This window comes from Osmerus eperlanus, unplaced genomic scaffold (assembly GCF_963692335.1).
Source record: "Osmerus eperlanus unplaced genomic scaffold, fOsmEpe2.1 SCAFFOLD_381, whole genome shotgun sequence".
In the NCBI taxonomy this organism is placed as follows: domain Eukaryota; kingdom Metazoa; phylum Chordata; class Actinopteri; order Osmeriformes; family Osmeridae; genus Osmerus; species Osmerus eperlanus.
The window spans coordinates 1-17,500 of record NW_026911285.1 but is presented as its reverse complement, the minus strand read 5'-3'; the positions used below and the strand labels follow the sequence as shown (position 1 = coordinate 17,500).

The following is a 17,500-nucleotide window of genomic DNA, read 5'->3' as shown; positions in this document are numbered from 1 at the left end:
CCTCATGGTGTGCCATCTCCTCTAACAACATAGCAGATGATTCATTCTGCCCCCCAAGGGCTCCAGGGCTCCAGAGCAGAGGCCAGCTCCTCAGGTGTCCTGCCCGCCCGCGGGGCCTCTTGGCTGGGCTGACTCCAGCGCCAGGGCCCCTGCTCTGGAGAGCCCTGCCCTCCAGCACCTGTAATCACACTGCTGTTCAACCCTAACCCTCTGGGCATTGACACACACACACACACACATGAACACACACACACATGAACACACACATAAACACATACACACACACATGCAGTTGCATGAGGTGGAAAACATGGGTTTCATCTTAATCCTTCAGTTCAAACAGCCTGTAATCCTATCATTCACTGAGCCCCTCCTTCCTCTCTCTCCCTCTACTTCCTCTTTCTTTCCTTCCTTCTCTTCTCCCTTATCCCCCTCTCTATCTCTCTTCTCTTTCCCTCTCTTTCACCCTTTTATCCCTCGTGTTCTGCCCTCATTTCCTCCCTCTCTCCTACCCATCCTTTTTTTTAAACACAACAATCCTGAAATCCTACACCATCATTTCCTGACCTTCCCTGCACACTTTCTCCTTCATCCTCCCTCCCTCACCCGCTTTCCTCTCCTCCCTCCTATCTTCCTCCCCCTCTCCCCCTCTCCTCCTCTCCCTTTGTCTCCCTCTCTGAGTCTCAGGTTGTAACCATGGTAAACTTCTGGAACCTGGTTTCAGGGCTCAGGTTTCCATCTGGATTTGATCCTGGAGACACACAAGTGCACACACACACACACACACATATACACACACTCACACATATACACACAGACCAGACAAGGCGTGGTTCAATAAACAGGGGCCTCCATTCATTTGGTTCATTAGCTTTAATGTCCGTGGTCCAATACCAGAAAACTGAGAACACAGGAGAGAGAACACACACTCACACACAGCACTCACACACACTGTGAATTCAGCACATGAGCTACTATGGAGCAAGGCTGAAGGCAACAAAAGTTTCAAAATGTTGAACAAATGTTTTTTTTTTAAGTTTAGAAAGGTTTAAAAATATATCTATTTTTTAACTTTTGCAAAAACTTGAAACTTTTGTCGTGTGTGGAAACAATGTTTCAGAAAAGTGAAATAAAAGTTTAGAAAGGTTGAAAAATTATTGAAAAAAAAAACCTTTTGAAAAAACTTTTGTTGTGTGTGGAAAAAAAGTTTGGGACAAAAAGGTTAGAAAGGTTGTAATAATTATTGTTGAAAAAATATTTGTAAAAAAGGTTTTCCCCAAAAAGGTTTTGAAAGGTTGAAAAATATATATTATTATTATAAAAGGTAAGTTATGGATGAGACAGAGGGAGTTAGCGATGTCAACATGACTGAGAATAGAGACATTGCTGATGTCCAGGAATTTGAGGGAGATGTTCAAAATTGTCGGTATCAAAAAGGATTCCTGGCGAATGCGCTGTGTGTCTATAGTGTATTTTTTGTGTTTAGTGTATTATTAATGTATTAATATGATGTTAGGTCCAACATGTAGTAGTATTGGCTACTTTATACTTGAGTATGTGAGCCCACACTTCTACATTTAGTCATTTAGCAGACACGCTTATCCAGAGCGACTTACAGTAAGTACAGGGACATTCTTCCAGAGGCAAGTAGGGTGAAGTGCCTTGCCCAAGGACACAACGTCATTTTTCACGGCCGGGAATCGAACCAACAACCTTCTGATTACTAGCCTGACTCCCTAACCGCTCAGCTATCTGACCCCCACTTCTTTAGTTTAACTTCAGTGAAAAACTAGTCAGTACTTCAACTTTTACCAGAGTCTTTTTCAGTGTTGTAGTCAAGACCACCTAAACCGAGACCAAGTCATGACCAAGACCAGAGTGTATCGAGACCCAGACAGGACCAAGACCAGAGTGTATCGAGACCCAGACAAAACCAAGACATTGAGGGGTTGAGGCCGAGTCAAGACCAAGACCAAGGCAGGGCGAGACCGAGTCAAGACCAGACCACTCAAAACACACAAGCAGTAGGGATTGACTAGGTAATAGCCTAAGTTAGATTTGATCTGTAACTGTATTGGAACTAAAAAAAGATGTTTCTTCTTTTTCTTAGAGGCGCATTAGCAGGCCTACTAGGTCTCTGCTTTCACATCTCTCTCTCACCCAAGTGAAGGAGCACGGTACCACAGCATTTAACTTAACATTATGAAGTTGGGAATGGTATGCAGCTGCCATGAGTAAACGTTGATGGAACATAACTTTATATTCATCATTAGCTACATTGCTTTATGTGGCCTGGCTTGTTATCACAAACAAAATCTGGCAAGCAACTGAAACTAATGCCCTGAAACATAATATGTTACATAGCTAATACTAGGTAAATCTCTTTGAGTAATGGGGGAAGAGATTTCTGAAGAGTTTTGGTACAGAGGCACATTGCAAACGCTAGGTAGCTAGCTTTGCTAGCGTCACTTACACTTAGCTTACCTTTTTTAAATGGCGGTAAAAGTGTGTGTGTTTATGTGTGTGTGTGTGTGTGTCGCTGTAGACATATTGAGAGGGTCCTGGAAGCAAAGGTAATTGTATTGGATGCACAGGTAATTGGGAGGTAAATTGGGTTCGGAATTAGAGCACCCTTGACAGATTAGTGAATAGAGAGGGGGTAGGGGAGGAGGAAGAGAGGAGGAAGAACGGGAGGAGGTGAAAAAGAGGAGAATACGAGGAAAGAATTAAAGGAGAGATGGAGAGAGAGAGGAGAAAGTGTAAAGCCACCAGAAACCAGCTCATAGATGTCACACCCTGACCTGTCCTCTCTCTCATCTGTCTCTCTCTCTCCCTGTGAGAGTAAAGGAGAGGAGATGAGGGGAGAGGAGGAGAGGAGAGGAGGAGAGGAGGAGAGGAGGGGAGATGAGGGGAGAGGAGAGGAGGAGAGGAGGAGAGCAGAGGAGGGGAGATGAGGGGAGAGGAGAGAGTGACAGGGAGGTGAGGTCGTCTTGAAGGGATTTATGAAGACAGTAAAAGATAAGGTCATCCTCTTGTAGGCTTAAATATTAATGTGCCGTTTAATGACCAACATCTCCTCACCACTCAGCTACTGTTCTCTTCTCCTACTTTGTCCTCTCATCTCCTCTCCTACTTTGTCCTCTCATCTCCTCTCCTCTTCTCATCTAGATGACATCCCTTCTTCTCTTCTCCTCCTCTCTTCTCCCTTTTCTCCTCTATAACCATTTTGTAAAAAAATTATATTTACACATATATTTCCAACAGTTTTATGTAAGTGATTTATTTAAGTCTCTCTCTTTCTCCCTCTCTCTCTCTCCCTCCCTCTCTCTCCCTCTCTCTCTCTCTCTCTCTGCCTCGATCTCCCTCCCTCCTTCTCTCTGTTTGCCTGTATATCCCTCTCTCTGCCTCTATCTCCCTCCCTATCTCTCCTTCACTCTTTCTCTCCAACTTTTTCTCGTTCTTTCTTTCTCTCTCTCTCTCTCTCTCTCTCTCTCTCTCTCTCTCTCTCTCTCTCTCTCTGTTCTCTCTCTCTTTCTGTCTTACTCCCTTTTTCCAACCATTTACTGCGTGTTCCAGATTGGGGGCGCCGTTCTCCGCGTTCTGCACGGAGCCTGTCTAAACAACGGAGCCGCTGTACTGCGAACGCCTTGACCAATCAGCACGAGCGGGGCGGGTAAACGGCGAGTGAATGGAACTTTAGTGTGGAGGGTTCAGCGGAGGAGAAACGGGCTCCTCACGGAACAACGGAGTCTGACCGGAAAACTTGCTCCAATAGCTCTTAAGAGTACTTTTATATCAGTAAGGCCGAGCAGAAAATACCCGTTTCTGTCTAGAGAAAGGTGGCAGGTGCCCCTCTTAAACCCGGGAGATTGCACCGCTCGCAGCGTTCCAAAAAGGAGGAGAGCGCGAGTCAAGTAGCACGAGCCGGGGCACAGCGCTCACAAACCAACCGCCGCTCTACTTGTTGTTCAGTACTGACTAGTTAACCACGTTACGCTAAAGAAAAAAACTAATACATTGAGGGAGAAAGATGAAATCGACCAAAAAGGAAAGAAACGCCACTGTTTTGTCGAAGAACTATTTGGATCAGACCCGGGGACTCTGAAACCTTAAAAGGAGGCAGTATTTTCCGTCTGCCAGTGTGGCGCAGTGACTCTTTGTTGCGGTGTGTGTTTAGACGGACCGGGCTCACCTAGCTAACGGATGTTGCTCGACGAATCAATTGAACCACGTCCTTGCTTGAAATAGAGTGAATTGAAAAACGGTGTTTTTCCTATTTTAACCTGTTGGTAGCTCTTTGTATTGAGTTTTACCAGCCTTGCGCTCTGCTGAAACCCGACCAGACGGAGACAGAGGGAGAGAGAGAGTTAGCTTTCCACTGATGTTAGTGTCTTTCAATAGCCAGAATTCACACCGAGAAGCGAGCTATAGTCGTCTGTTTAATAGTTAATAAGGATATCTAACTTGGCTGTGTTCTGCTCGCATATCGGCACACAGTATCCAGGGACTACCGGAGGAACACTCTTGAATCAGACTTGCGGCGGGTCTAGAAAACAAGCCTGGGATTTACAGGATCAATAACGAATTGATTTTGTTTTGAAAGCACACACAATAAGCAAGCACTGGCGGATAATTTATGCGCTTTATTGTCAGCAGTTAATACTGACTAAACACCCAAATGATCGGCTAGACAAATCCCCGGTGAAGACATCAAAACAACCGCGGATTTACGGGCGATAGCGGCTCTAAGCTGATAAGACCAAATCCCACTCTCTCAAATGTATTAATTCTCTCCCGGGAATCAATCGTTATGAAAATGGGATATCAGCGGAGGGATAAAACCACACGCCGTGAGGTGGGGAAAAGTGTCTACGAGAACGTTGTACCGGGGAACCGAACACTGGGGACTGCTGAGGGCGGAATGTCATCGCCCGCGGAGTTTTGGCACCCGGGGCCAGGGTGTCAACGCGAAGAACTTGTCACCGGTGTCACGGAGAGCGGCGGTGTTGTGGAGGGCTTGAGAGCAGCTCCAACGCGCCTCTTTAACGGAGAGCCCCGTGTTGCAGCAAAGCGGCGTGGCGCGTGCATCCGATCCTCAGGTCTGCAGGGCAGCAACACAGCACAACCGGAACGGAATAAAGGACATTCGCCTGGTCATCGAATTATCATGAAACAACTCCCCAGTGTGAAGACGGACGGAGGTCACACCCGCTCTACTTTCTCTAACGGAAACCCCTTCGAGAGGCGGGTAGCGCCGGCTGGATATGCCGCAAGGGACCGGCGAGGGACGGGGTCGGTGCCTGGGACCGCGACGACCCTCAGCAGGAGTTGTTGGCTCGTGCTCGTCCTCGTCCTCGGTAGCGGGTGCCACATGTTGAATGCTCAAGGTAAGACCATCTGCTCATATTTGCTCACCGGCGCCTTCCCGGTGGAGCTAGAGCTTACGCTATGCTTATATTCGGTGACTAACGTTCGAAAAAAGTCTGGTTCTCGCACATTCCGGTGCTCCAGGAAGCGTTGGCTGCAGGTGTTGTGTGTTTGTGGGGAAAGTGGAGAAATTAGTTCAGAACGCTGTAACACACAGGGCCTATGGTGTGAGTGTATGCGTGAGTGTGTGTGTGTGAATTTGTGTGTCAGGGTGTGTGTGAGTGTGTGTGTTGTTTGACAGTGAGATGACACCATGACACATCACTGTATTGATCAGACTGAACTAGGATGGAGAGAGATGGAGGAGGGAGAGAAGGAGGAGAGGGAGAGATGGAGGGAGGAGAAAGGCAAGGAGAGAAGGTTAGAGAGGGAGGGAGAGAATGAGGATAGAGGAGGGAGGAGGAGAGAGGAGAGAGGGAGAGAGATGCGGTGAGGTGTAAAGACAGAGGGAAAGGAAAGGACTAGAACAAAAGAGAAAGGAAGATAAATAGAATGAGAGAGAAGGGAGTGAGAAACAGGAGGAGAGGGAGAGGAGGGAGGGGTGAGAGAAAAGACGGGGGAGAGAGGTAAAGGGGGAGGGGAGAAGGAGGGAGGGAGAGGGAGGGAGAGAGGGGCAGGGAGGGAGGTACATGGACAGAGGGAAATGGAGGAGGGGAGGGAGGGAGGGGAGGCAGACAGAAGGCCAGAGTGCTGGGCTGCAGACAGGGTCATTTGAATATGTAAATGTTGTTTATGATTATGTGTAGTCTAGCTAGCGTGGATTAAGATGGTGTGGGGGTGGAGTGTGTGTATGTGTGTCTAGTTTGATACAGCGCTAGAACATGGATAATCCTGTTCTTAGTCAATGACCTGCTCCATCCCCTCCCTGTGTCTCTGTCTACATCCCATAATAACACTAGAGTAATAATACCTGCGTACTATTCACACCAGCATGTGTGCCCATGTCAGTGTGTCTGTGTGCGTGAGTGTTCGTGTTTTGTGTGTGTGTGTATATCTGCGTGTGTGTTTCTAAGTCCGTCCTATGTGTGTGCCTGTGTGTGTCTCTGTGTGTGTGTGTCTCTTTGTGTGTGTGTCTTTCTCTGTGTGTGTGTCTCTCTGTGTTTGTGTGTGTGTCTCTGTGTGTGTGTGTCTCTGTGTGTGTGTCTCTGTGTCTCTGTGTGTGTGTGTCTCTGTGTGTGTGTGTGTCTGTGTGTGTGTATCTCTGTGTGTGTGTGTGTGTCTCTGTGTGTGTGTGTCTCTGTGTGTGTGTGTCTGTGTCTGTGTGTGTCTGTGTGTGTGTGTGTGTGTCTCTGTGTGTGTGTGTCTCTGTGTGTGCGTCGCCTCTAGCAAGTGGCAGACCAGAGAGCAGAGGAAAGGTCAGAATAGTGAGGAGGCAAAAGGTTCCAGGGTCACAGATAGACCCCAGACTGAGACAAGGGTGTGTGAGAGAGTGTGAGTGTGTGAGAGTGTGTGTGTGAGAGTGTGTGTGTGTGTGTGTGTGTGTGTGAGAGAGAGAGTGAGAGAGAGAGTGTGTGAGAGTGTGTGTGTGAGAGAGTGTGTGTGTGAGAGAGAGAGTGAGAGAGAGAGAGTGTGTGAGAGTGTGTGTGAGAGAGAGTGTGTGTGTGAGAGAGAGTGTGTGTGTGTGACTGTGTCAGTGTGAAAATAAAAAGGGAGGGCTGCATGTGTAAGACATTTGGGATATATGTGTGAGACAGAGAAGGCAGAGAGGAGGGGAGGGGTGAGAGGAGAGAAGGATGAGAAGAGAGGGATGAGAGGAGAGAAGGATGAGAAGAGAGGGATGAGAGGAGAGAAGGATGAGAAGAGAGGGATGAGAGGAGAGAAGGATGAGAAGAGAGGGATGAGAGGAGAGAGTGGTGAGAGGAGAGAGTGGTGAGAGGAGAAGGAATGAGGAGAGAAGGATGAGAGGAGAAAGGATGAGAGGAGAAAGGATGATAGGAGAGAAGGATGAGAGGAGAAAGGATGATAGGAGAGAAGGATGAGAGGAGAAAGGATGATAGGAGAGAAGGACGAGAGGAGAAGGTGCAGGTCACACAGAAGCTCCTGCAGTTTAATCGATCATACTGCTGGATGGACTCTGTGTCAGTCTTTCCCTTTCTCTCCATCTCTCTTCCTACCCCTCCCTCTATCTCTCTCTCTATCTTTCCCTCCCTCTCTCTATCCCTCCACCCACTCTCTCTATCCCTCCCTTTCTTTAACCTTCCCTCCCTGTCACTCCTGTCTGTCTATCCCTCTTCCTCTCTGTCTATCTATCCCTCCTCTCTTTCTCTCCCTCCCTCCATCTCCATATTAAAGGTGTACCATCCACACAGTCAGCTCTCTCCTCTCTAATGTCTCTCTCCTCCCTCCTTCCCTCCCCCTCCTCCCCTCCTCTCCTCTCCTGTGTCTCTCTCTTTTTCCTCCCTACCCCCATCAGCCAGTGGTCAATCGATGCCCTCCTGTAGGGCTTGTGGCGTTTATACGAGCCTGTGTCACTCTGCCAGCACATTTAAATAACCCATCCATCTTTCATTTCAGACTTAAGTGACGGCAGCATCTTACTACCCTCCCTCCCTCCCTCCCTCCCTCCTTCCTTCCTTCCTTCCTTCCTTCCTTCCTTCCTTCCTTCCTTCCTTCCTTCCTTCCTTCCTTCCTTCCTTCCTTCCTTCCTTCCTTCCTCCATCCACTGGAATTCAGTTTCAAATCATAGCAAGAGACAGGAAGTCCAGAAGTGGTTAGAACGCTGGAGACCCTTAGCGCCAGCTGCTGATTGGCCAGAAGGAACACTGCTCAATGCTGATTGGGCGCTGAACACCACGTTAACAGAATTCAGCTTGTTGGACGGTTGAAGACGTTGGTGGGGAATGTAGGCTCTGACACACACACACACGCGCGCACACACACACGCACACACACACACCTAATTTGCTCTCATCAGCATCAAGCAGGAAGTGAGAGTGGAGGGATCTGCTTAATCACTGTTTCACAGATTATCTGTCTGATTATCATTCCTTAACTTCACTGGCTGTCCACACACACACTGACACACGCTCCGACACACACACACAGGCACACACATACACACACAGCAGAGCAAAACTAGTTGGTATGTGAGCGTGGGTCTCAGGTGTGTGTGTGTGTGACAGACAGCAGGGTACTCAGCTCTGACAGGAAGTGATGTCCCTGGTCGACTCCTTTTATTTCTTGTTTGTCAGTGGAACACTCTCCTGCACCCGGCCACTCACAGGACTCTCAGGTGGAAGGGTGTGTGTGTGTGTGTGTTTGTGTGTGTGTGTGTGTTACTCTGTGTGTGTGTGTTTGCATGGGTGGTGTGTAGGTGTTTTTAATACTTAGTATTTTAGGTTTGCACATAGTTTCGGCTGACAGGTTGAGTGTGTTTGAGGCTAATGTGTTTGTGTGTGCGTGTGTGCGCATGCACGTGTGTGTGTGTGTGTGGTAACCTCTCCCAGCGTCTTTGCTCTGCTGCTGTAAACATGGCTGCTATTGGGGATATCACCAGCACCAAGTCTCTTTAATGAAAAATAACCACCTCTATGTGTGTGTGTGAGTGTGTGAGTGTGTGAGTGTGTGAGTGAGTGTGTATGTGTGTGTGTGAGTGTATTTGAGTGTGTGGGAGTGAGAGAGGGAGTTTCTTTGTGTCTGTGAAGTGGTGTGTATACAACATGAGTGTTGCAGGTGCACCTGCCTCCTCTCCTCTTTACACACACATGTACACACACATGTACACACACTCATAGACATAGGAATGATTGATGTGGAAACAGATGGAGCTGTGTATCTGTGTGTATCTGTGTGTGTGTGTACGCGTGTGCGCGTGTGTGCGTGTGTGTGTGTGCGTGTGTGCGTGTGTGCGTGTGTGTGTGTGTGTACGCGTGTGCGCGTGTGTGCGTGTGTGTGTGTGCGTGTGTGTGCGTGCGTGTGTGTGTGTGTGCGTGTGTGCGTGTGTGCGTGTGTGTGTGTGCGGGTGTGTGTACGCGTGTGCGCGTGTGTGCGTGTGTGTGCGGGTGTGTGTGTGCGTGTGTGTGCGTGCGTGTGTGCGTGTGTGTGGGTGTGCGCGTGTGTGCGTGAGTGGCCATGTCAGTCATACTGGTACTGCTGCTAGCAGCTCCTTCACTACTGCCGTCACCACCACAGGGCTCCACATTAACTTTTTTAGATACTTGTCCTTTGGACAAGTACATTAAAGTTTCACTTGTCCATGCACAAAAGTCACGTGTTCGGGTAAAGATTGATCATTTTAGATTTTTTAATTTTTTGTGTTGATGTTAGTTAGCTAGCGTCGGCAGCTGAGTACCTAGCAAGCATTAGCAGCATTTGTATCGGTTAAATGTACGTAGTTAAATATCAGCTAATATTCAACTGTAAAGTATATACACTTTTTAAAGGATCCCTTGTTAAATCAGCCTCTGACGGGTAGAAAGGGAAATTGTAGAAAAAAAAGTTAACACCAACATTTAGTGGCAAAATCCATTGTTATGTCTACTTCTACTAAATTATTTTAGATATAGTATAAATTTAGCTACCTTGCAAATACTGAGGATAGCCTACCGAAGTTGAGTTTGCCAATGTCGTTAGCGATGCTAGCCTAAGTTAGTTTGCTAACTGTAAATAACATTTCACTGGGTCTTGCAGCGCTGCCCTACAAAAAAATCCACTTGTCCCGGACAAGCCTTAATGTTGAGCCCTGCATCACCTTCATCACCACCACCTTCACCACTGCTGCCACCACCACCTTCATCACCAGCACCTTCACCACTTCTTCCACCACCACCTTCATCACCAGCACCTTCACCACTTCTTCCACCACCACCTTCACCACCAGCACTGACCAGGAAGAGGAGGAGGAGGGTTGGAGCGAAAAGTGCTGAAGATGTTACTTGTGACTTATTTACTGTGTTCTTTCTTATAGTTATAATAAGACCTTCTATTGATGTTGTTACTGTTTCTGATCATCTCCCCATCTGATGTTTTCAATGAGACAATCAGGATGGAAAACAGACCAAACAGATCATGACACTTGTCAAGATAAGAAGCTCTGTATTTCTGATTGAAAATATTCAAATCTAATCTTTGTAGATTGGCATTTGGGATTAAGTGTGTCCCAAGGCAGTTTATGAAAAGGTTCTTTTTTAATACCAGCCTGCTGAATAAGACAGACATGTGGGTAGTTACGAGGTGACCTGTCCACCTCAGTTGGCGTGACACTGGGGGCTTGTCTCCCCTGTGTCAGGTGTGTGTCAGGTGTGTAAGGTTTGTGTGTGTCACTGTTGGACACTCTCTCTGTACAGTAAACAACAGGAGGTTGATGTTGATCTGTGAAGCTCATTGTGTCCTGGCTTGTAAAAAGAGCTATACAAATAAAGTTTTATTTGACTTGATTTGGTTGGCTGAATGTTCTTTGATTGCGATTGAGAGAAGAGAGCACAGAAGAGGAGAGGAGAGGGGAGGAGAGGGGGGGGGGGGGGAGGAGAGGGGGGGGAGGGGATATTTCTGCACAGTGAAGCCACTCACCATCATCAAAGGGCAGTGGTGCTTTATGGGAACCAAAGGTGGAGAGAGTGTAGTTTGTGACTGGTTGTGTTTCCAGGTGAGGATCCCAGCTGTGGTTATGATGGTGGTTGATAGTGTGGATGTCTTACTACAGGTGCTGCTCTGCTAACTCTGCTCCTCCACACGCCAATCCTGTGGAGGTGTGTGTGGAGAGGCTTGTGTGTGTGAGAATGTGTGTGTGTGTTTCCTGCTAGTCTCACTGTGTGTACAGGGTGTGGTCCCATAGAAACATGCAGTGCTTTGAAATATGAACCCATCCATAAACAGAAGCCTCTCTTTCTACCTCTCTCTCTCTCTCTCTCTCTCTCTCTCTCTCTCTCTCTCTCTCTCTCTCTCTCTCTCTCTCTCTCTCTCTCTCTCTCTCTCTCTCTCTCTCTCTCTCTCTCTCTCTCTCTCTCTCTCTCTCTCTCTCTCTCTCTCTCTCTCTCTCTCTCTCTCTCTCTCTCTCTCCTCTTCCTCTACTGGGGTGTCTCTCTCTCTCCTCTTTCTCTACTGGTCTCTCTCTCTACTGGTCTCTCTCTGTCCTCTTCCTACTGGTCTCTCTCTCTCTGCCTTCTTTGATCGCTCCCTTACTCTACCAAACCTTTTATTTCACTCTCTCCTATTACTCTCTATGTCCTTCTCCTCTAGCCCCCTTCCCCCCCCTTCCTCCCTGTCTGTGTACTAGGTCACCCCTACCGCAAAGCATTGTGGGAGTTGACTCATTCAGCTCTTGAAGGCCGTTGGCCTTCCAGTGTCCTGTATTCAGTCTCATACACATACAGCCTCTCACACACTCACACAATGTTGCTCGTGACAGGGGTTAAGTTACGGTGACCAGATGTTCTGGTGTTCAGACTAATACCCAGCAGACTGTCCTGTTACCCAGCGCTACAGTGGGAACAGTGGAACACACCTAACCCTTCATCATGCTCTGTTCCAGCCTGTACCACACACACCATATCAAAACACATCAACAATGCACCTCTCATCTGAACTCAACACTGATTGGCCTGTATGTGTGTCGACACACGCACACACAGACACACATAGAGACACACACAGAGGGAACACACACATAAAGCAGGTCATTACTACATGTGTTTTCCCATTAAGCTGACCGAGCTGCTGTGTGTCCTCAGTCAGCCAATCAGAAGCTGTCAGGGCACGGTGTCACATCTGTCATCAGAGATGAAATGGCCACCTGTTACCCCTCCCCTCCCCCCCACATGTTACCCCCACCCCTCCCGCCCTCCTCTGTTTCTCTGTCTCGCTGTCTCTCTATTCCTCTCTCGCTCCTTGATAATGGTTTGACTATGGGCTGGGTATTTGAATGAGATGTTTGCATGTTGAATCCAGACCAGAGTGGAGAGGAGGAGGCATAGAGGGATGACAGCATGGAGGGATGACAGCATGGAGGATGACAGCATGGAAGGATGACAGCAGAGGAGGGATGACAGCATGGAGGGATGACAGCAGAGGAGGGATGACAGCATGGAAGGATGACAGCATGGAGGGATGACAGCAGAGTAGGATGACAGCATAGAGGGATGACAGCATGGAGGGATGACAGCAGAGTAGGATGACAGCATGGAAGATGACAGCATGGAGGGATGACAGCATGGAGGGATGACAGCAGAGTAGGGATGACAGCATGGAAGGATGACAGCATGGAAGGATGACAGCATGGAGGGATGACAGCAGAGGAAGGATGACAGCATGGGAGGGATGACAGCATGGAGGGATGACAGCATGGAGGGATGACAGCAGAGTAGGGATGACAGCATGGAGGGATGACAGCATGGAAGGATGACAGCATGGAAGGATGACAGCATGGAGGGATGACAGCATGGAAGGATGACAGCATGGAGGATGACAGCATGGAGGGATGACAGCAGAGAAGGATGACAGCATGGAGGGATGACAGCATGGAGGGATGACAGCAGAGGAAGGATGACAGCATGGAAGGATGACAGCATGGAGGGATGACAGCATGGAGGGATGACAGCAGAGGAGGGATGACAGCATGGAGGGATGACAGCATGGAGGGATGACAGCATGGAGGGATGACAGCATGGAAGGATGACAGCAGAGGAGGGATGACAGCATGAGGGATGACAGCAGAGGAGGGATGACAGCATGGAAGGATGACAGCATGGAGGGATGACAGCAGAGTAGGGATGACAGCATAGAGGGATGACAGCATGGAGGGATGACAGCAGAGGAAGGAGACAGCATGGAGGGATGACAGCATGGAGGGATGACAGCAGAGGAAGGATGACAGCATGGAAGGATGACAGCATGGAGGGATGACAGCATGGAGGGATGACAGCAGAGGAGGGATGACAGCATGGAGGGATGACAGCATGGAGGGATGACAGCATGGAGGGATGACAGCAGAGTAGGGATGACAGCATGGAGGATGACAGCATGGAAGGATGACAGCATGGAAGGATGACAGCATGGAGGGATGACAGCATGGAGGGATGACAGCATGGAGGGATGACAGCAGAGAAGGATGACAGCCATGGAAGGATGACAGCATGGAGGGATGACAGCATGGAGGGATGACAGCAGAGGAGGGATGACAGCATGGAGGGATGACAGCAGAGGAGAGGGGGATGAGATGACGAGTGGGTTTCTGGAGGAGACGCCTGTTGCAGGTGTCTGCTCTCCAGACCCACTTTGATCTGCCACAGGTGTGTGCTTGTGTGTGTGTGTCGTGATTTATTACGAGCAGTAGATTTAGCCACAGTTCTTTTGATCTTATCTAGGAGGTTTTGTGTGTGAGTGTGTGTGAGTCTGTGTGTGTGTGTGTGAGTGTGTGCGTGTGTGGGTGTGTGAGAGTGTGTGTGTGTGCAGAGTTTAGTCTACTAGTTTGATGTGAGCGAGAGGTGGGTCTCTGAAGAGGTGCCCAGCAGAGTCTTGGCTCCTGCTACAGAGGGTGTGTGTGTGGTGTGTGTCTTGGATAGGACCCAGGGCTATGTCAGAGTGTGTGAATGTGGCTGTGCTTGCATGTGTTGTATGTACGAGTGTGATTGTGTGTGTGTGTTGGACAAAGCCCAGGGCTTGTGTCAGTATGTGTCAGTGTATGTGTGTGTGTCAGTGTGTGATTGTGTGTGTGTCAGTGTGTGATTGTGTGTGTGTCAGTGTGTTGGACAAAGCCCAGGGCTGTCAGTGTGTGTGTGTCGTAGGTAAAGTGATGTCTTATTACAACCCTCAGGTTCATAGAGTTAGACCTACTAGATGAGGGGAGAAGAGGAGAGGAGAGGAGGAGGTGATAGCATGACATAATAAAATAGAGTAAATCAATGATATGAAAGCTAGGTGACCGCAGCTATGACGTGATGACACACTAACATGTGATGATCAGTATCATCTGGTTCACAGTGTCCAGTCTGTCTGATGATGCTTTAAACAGCAGGCACACAGACACACACACATACTGTCTGTAGTTGAAGCTAACACACACTTCATTGGGCCATTGTCTCATCTTGTTAAACACACACACACGTATACAGGTACACACACACCCCTGTACACACACACACACCACACACACACACCACACACACACACACACACACACACACACACATGTAGGGTTTATTAATATGTGAAGTGACTGTGTGTGTGTGTGATGTGTGTGTGTTTGTCTCTCTCTGGGAGTTCGTTTTCATTTGAGGAACGGAGAGAAAAGACAACAAAAAGGAAACAATTGAGATTAAATGAAATCAACCAAGAAGAGAGAATTAATGACACTCTCTCTTTCACTCTCTCTCTCTCTCTCTCTCTCTCTCTCTCTCTCTCTCTCTCTCTCTCTCTCTCTCTCTCTCTCTCTGTCTCTGTCTCTCTCTCTGTCTCTCTCTCTCTCTCATACACACTCTCTCTCACTCTCTCACACACACACATGGACATGCCATGCACACACACATTCTCTCTCTCTCTCTCTCTCTCTCTCTCTCTCTCTCTCTCTCCTCTCTCTCTCTCTCTCTCTCTCACACACACACACACACACACACACACACACACACACACACACACACAACACACACACACACCACACACACTCCTCTCTCTCTCTCTCTCTCTTACTCTCTCTCTCACACACACACTCACTCACTCTCACTCTCCTTCTCGCTCTCTCACAACACACATTCAATGTAGTGGGCATTACTACCACAGAAAACCTTGTTATGCATGTTTGTGTGTCTGGGGGTCTTGTGTGTATGTTTCTGAATATACATGTAGATGTCTCTGTGTGTGTGTGGGGGGGAGCAGTGGGATTTTAGTCTCTAAATGTCAGTCCCTTTAGGCCTGCAACATTATTCAGCCTTCACATTCACTTCTACACACACACACACACGCAAGGATACCTTGTTCAGTGTGTCTGCCGGTGTGGTATGTCTGTATGTCTGTTGTGTGTGTGTTTGTGTAAGTGTGTGTTCGTGTGTGTTTATCTAAATGTGTGTGTGAGTGTGTGTATGAGAGAAGGGTTGTGAAGGCGTTTAGTGTTCTACAGTGCACTTAGTATTAACTGTCTGATTATCTGTATTCAGAGTCATTTTCTCTGACATGGCAAGTTATTAGGCTGTCAAAGCCTCATGTAAGTGTGTGTGTCTGAGGGGGGGTTATATGTGTGTGTATTTGAATTTTCATAAACAGCTAGCAGACTTCTGCTCAATGCTGTTCGAAGAAAATATATTCACCATTTCTCCCCCTCTCTTCCCCCCTCTCTATCTCTCTCCATCTCTTTATCAATTTCTCTCTCACCCCCCTCTCTCTCTCCCCTGTTCCTCTCACTCCCTCCCCCCCCTCTCTCCCCATTTCTCCCCCTCTCTCTCTCCCCTGTCACCTGATGGTCTTGTTGCCTAGCTTCAGGGTAAATCTAATTAGCCTGTATAACGACCCACAGCTGGGTCTACACATGCACACTCACACTCACACATTGGTACATATATGCATATTTACATAAAAACACATACATACATACTAACACACACACACACACAGAACAACACACACACGCATACATACATACTTACACACACACACACACACACAGAACTACACACAGACGTATATTGTTGCTAGTAGAATAGGCTTAGAGAGAGCAGAAGAGAGATGGTTTTATACAGGTCATCACACATACACACACCTCTGGAATGAGATAGGTGCTCCTGTGTGCGTGTGTGCGTGTCTGTGTGTGTTCAGTTTGAATAACTAGCATGCTGACAATATGTCTTCCACTACAACACACACCCAGAAAGCTGTGATTGGTTCCTGAGCCCTTAGGTTTCAGGTGAGGAGAGAGATTTTTAGTTTTCAATTTTATCCCTCTCTTTAAAATCGCTGAAACAGTAACTGGCGTGCCGCGGACACACACACACACACACACACACACACACACACACACACACACACACACACGTGATAGCTTCCTGTGTCTAGTAGTGCAGCAGCAGTAGCATTTTGTCCCCATAGCATGTTCAATCTGAAGAAACAGCACACACACACACAGTTAAGCAATGACACAGGGGTTAGGGTACAGAGATCTGAAACCCCTCTCAAAGCTACCAGTGTGTGTGTGTGTTGTGTGTGTGTGAGGGTGTGTGTGTGTGAGGGTGTGTGTGTGAGGGTGTGTGTGTGTGTGTGTGTGTGTGAGGGTGTGTGTGTGAGGGTGTGTGTGTGAGGGTGTGTGTGTGAGGGTGTGTGTGTGTGTGTGTGTGTGTGTGTGAGTGTGTGTGTGTGAGAGGGTGTGTGTGTGAGGGTGTGTGTGTGTGTGTGAGAGGGTGTGTGTGTGGGGTGTGTGTGTGTGTGTGAGGGCTGAGTGTGTGTGTGTGAGGCTGAGTGTGTTTGTGTGAGGCTGAGTGTGTGTGGTGAGGTGTGTGTGTGTGTGTGTGTGTGAGGGTGTGTGTGTGTGTGTGTGAGGCTGAGTGTGTGTGTGTGAGGCTGAGTGTGTTTGTGTGAGGCTGAGTGTGTGTGAGGTGTGTGTGTGTGTGTGTGGTGAGGTGTGTGTGAGGGTGTGTTGTGTGAGGGTGTGTGTGGTGAGGGTGTGTGTGTGTGAGGCTGAGTGTGTGGGTGTGAGGCTGAGTGGTTTGTGTGAGGCTGTGTGTGTGTGTGTGAGGGTGTGTGTGTGTGTGTGTGTGAGGGTGTGTGTGTGTGTGTGTGAGGCTGAGTGTGTGTGTGTGAGGCTGAGTGTGTGTGTGAGGCTGAGTGTGTGTGTGTGAGGGTGTGTGTGTGTGTGTGTGTGTGAGGTGTGTGGTGTGTGTGAGGGTGAGTGTGAGGTGTGTGTGTGAGGCTGAGTGTGGTGTGTGGGCTGAGTGTGTTGTGTGAGGCTGAGTGTGGTGTGTGTGAGGGTGTGTGTGTGTGGTGTGTGTGTGAGGGGTGTGTGTGTGTGTGTGTGAGGCTGAGTGTGTGTGTGTGAGGCTGAGTGTGTTTGTGTGAGGCTGAGTGTGTGTGTGTGAGGGTGTGTGTTTGTGTGTGTGTGTGTGTGAGGTGTGTGTGAGTGTGAGGGTGTGTGTTTGTGTGTGTGTCCAAAGCCAAG

At 48.3% G+C, this 17,500-nt stretch overlaps 1 protein-coding gene across 1 annotated transcript; it reads left to right on the top strand.

The window, feature by feature from the left end:
* Positions 1–3,696: 3,696 nt before the first annotated feature.
* On the top strand, positions 3,697–10,676 carry LOC134015846 (uncharacterized). The gene is made up of 2 exons (XM_062455363.1): positions 3,697–5,387; positions 10,057–10,676. The coding sequence occupies exons 1-2, from the start codon at positions 4,811–4,813 to the stop codon at positions 10,290–10,292; spliced, it is 813 nt and encodes a 270-aa protein (XP_062311347.1). The 5' UTR covers positions 3,697–4,810; the 3' UTR covers positions 10,293–10,676.
* Positions 10,677–17,500: the final 6,824 nt, after the last annotated feature.

What these genes read in the sequence shown, in the direction of transcription:
- LOC134015846 (XM_062455363.1), top strand. Translation starts at nt 4,811, where the DNA reads ATGAAAATGGGATATCAGCGGAGGGATAAAACCACACGCCGTGAGGTG. An exon ending in CCACATGTTGAATGCTCAAG is followed by an intron (nt 5,388 to 10,056) that starts GTAAGACCATCT and finishes TGGGTCTTGCAG; the next exon opens with CGCTGCCCTACAAAAAAATC.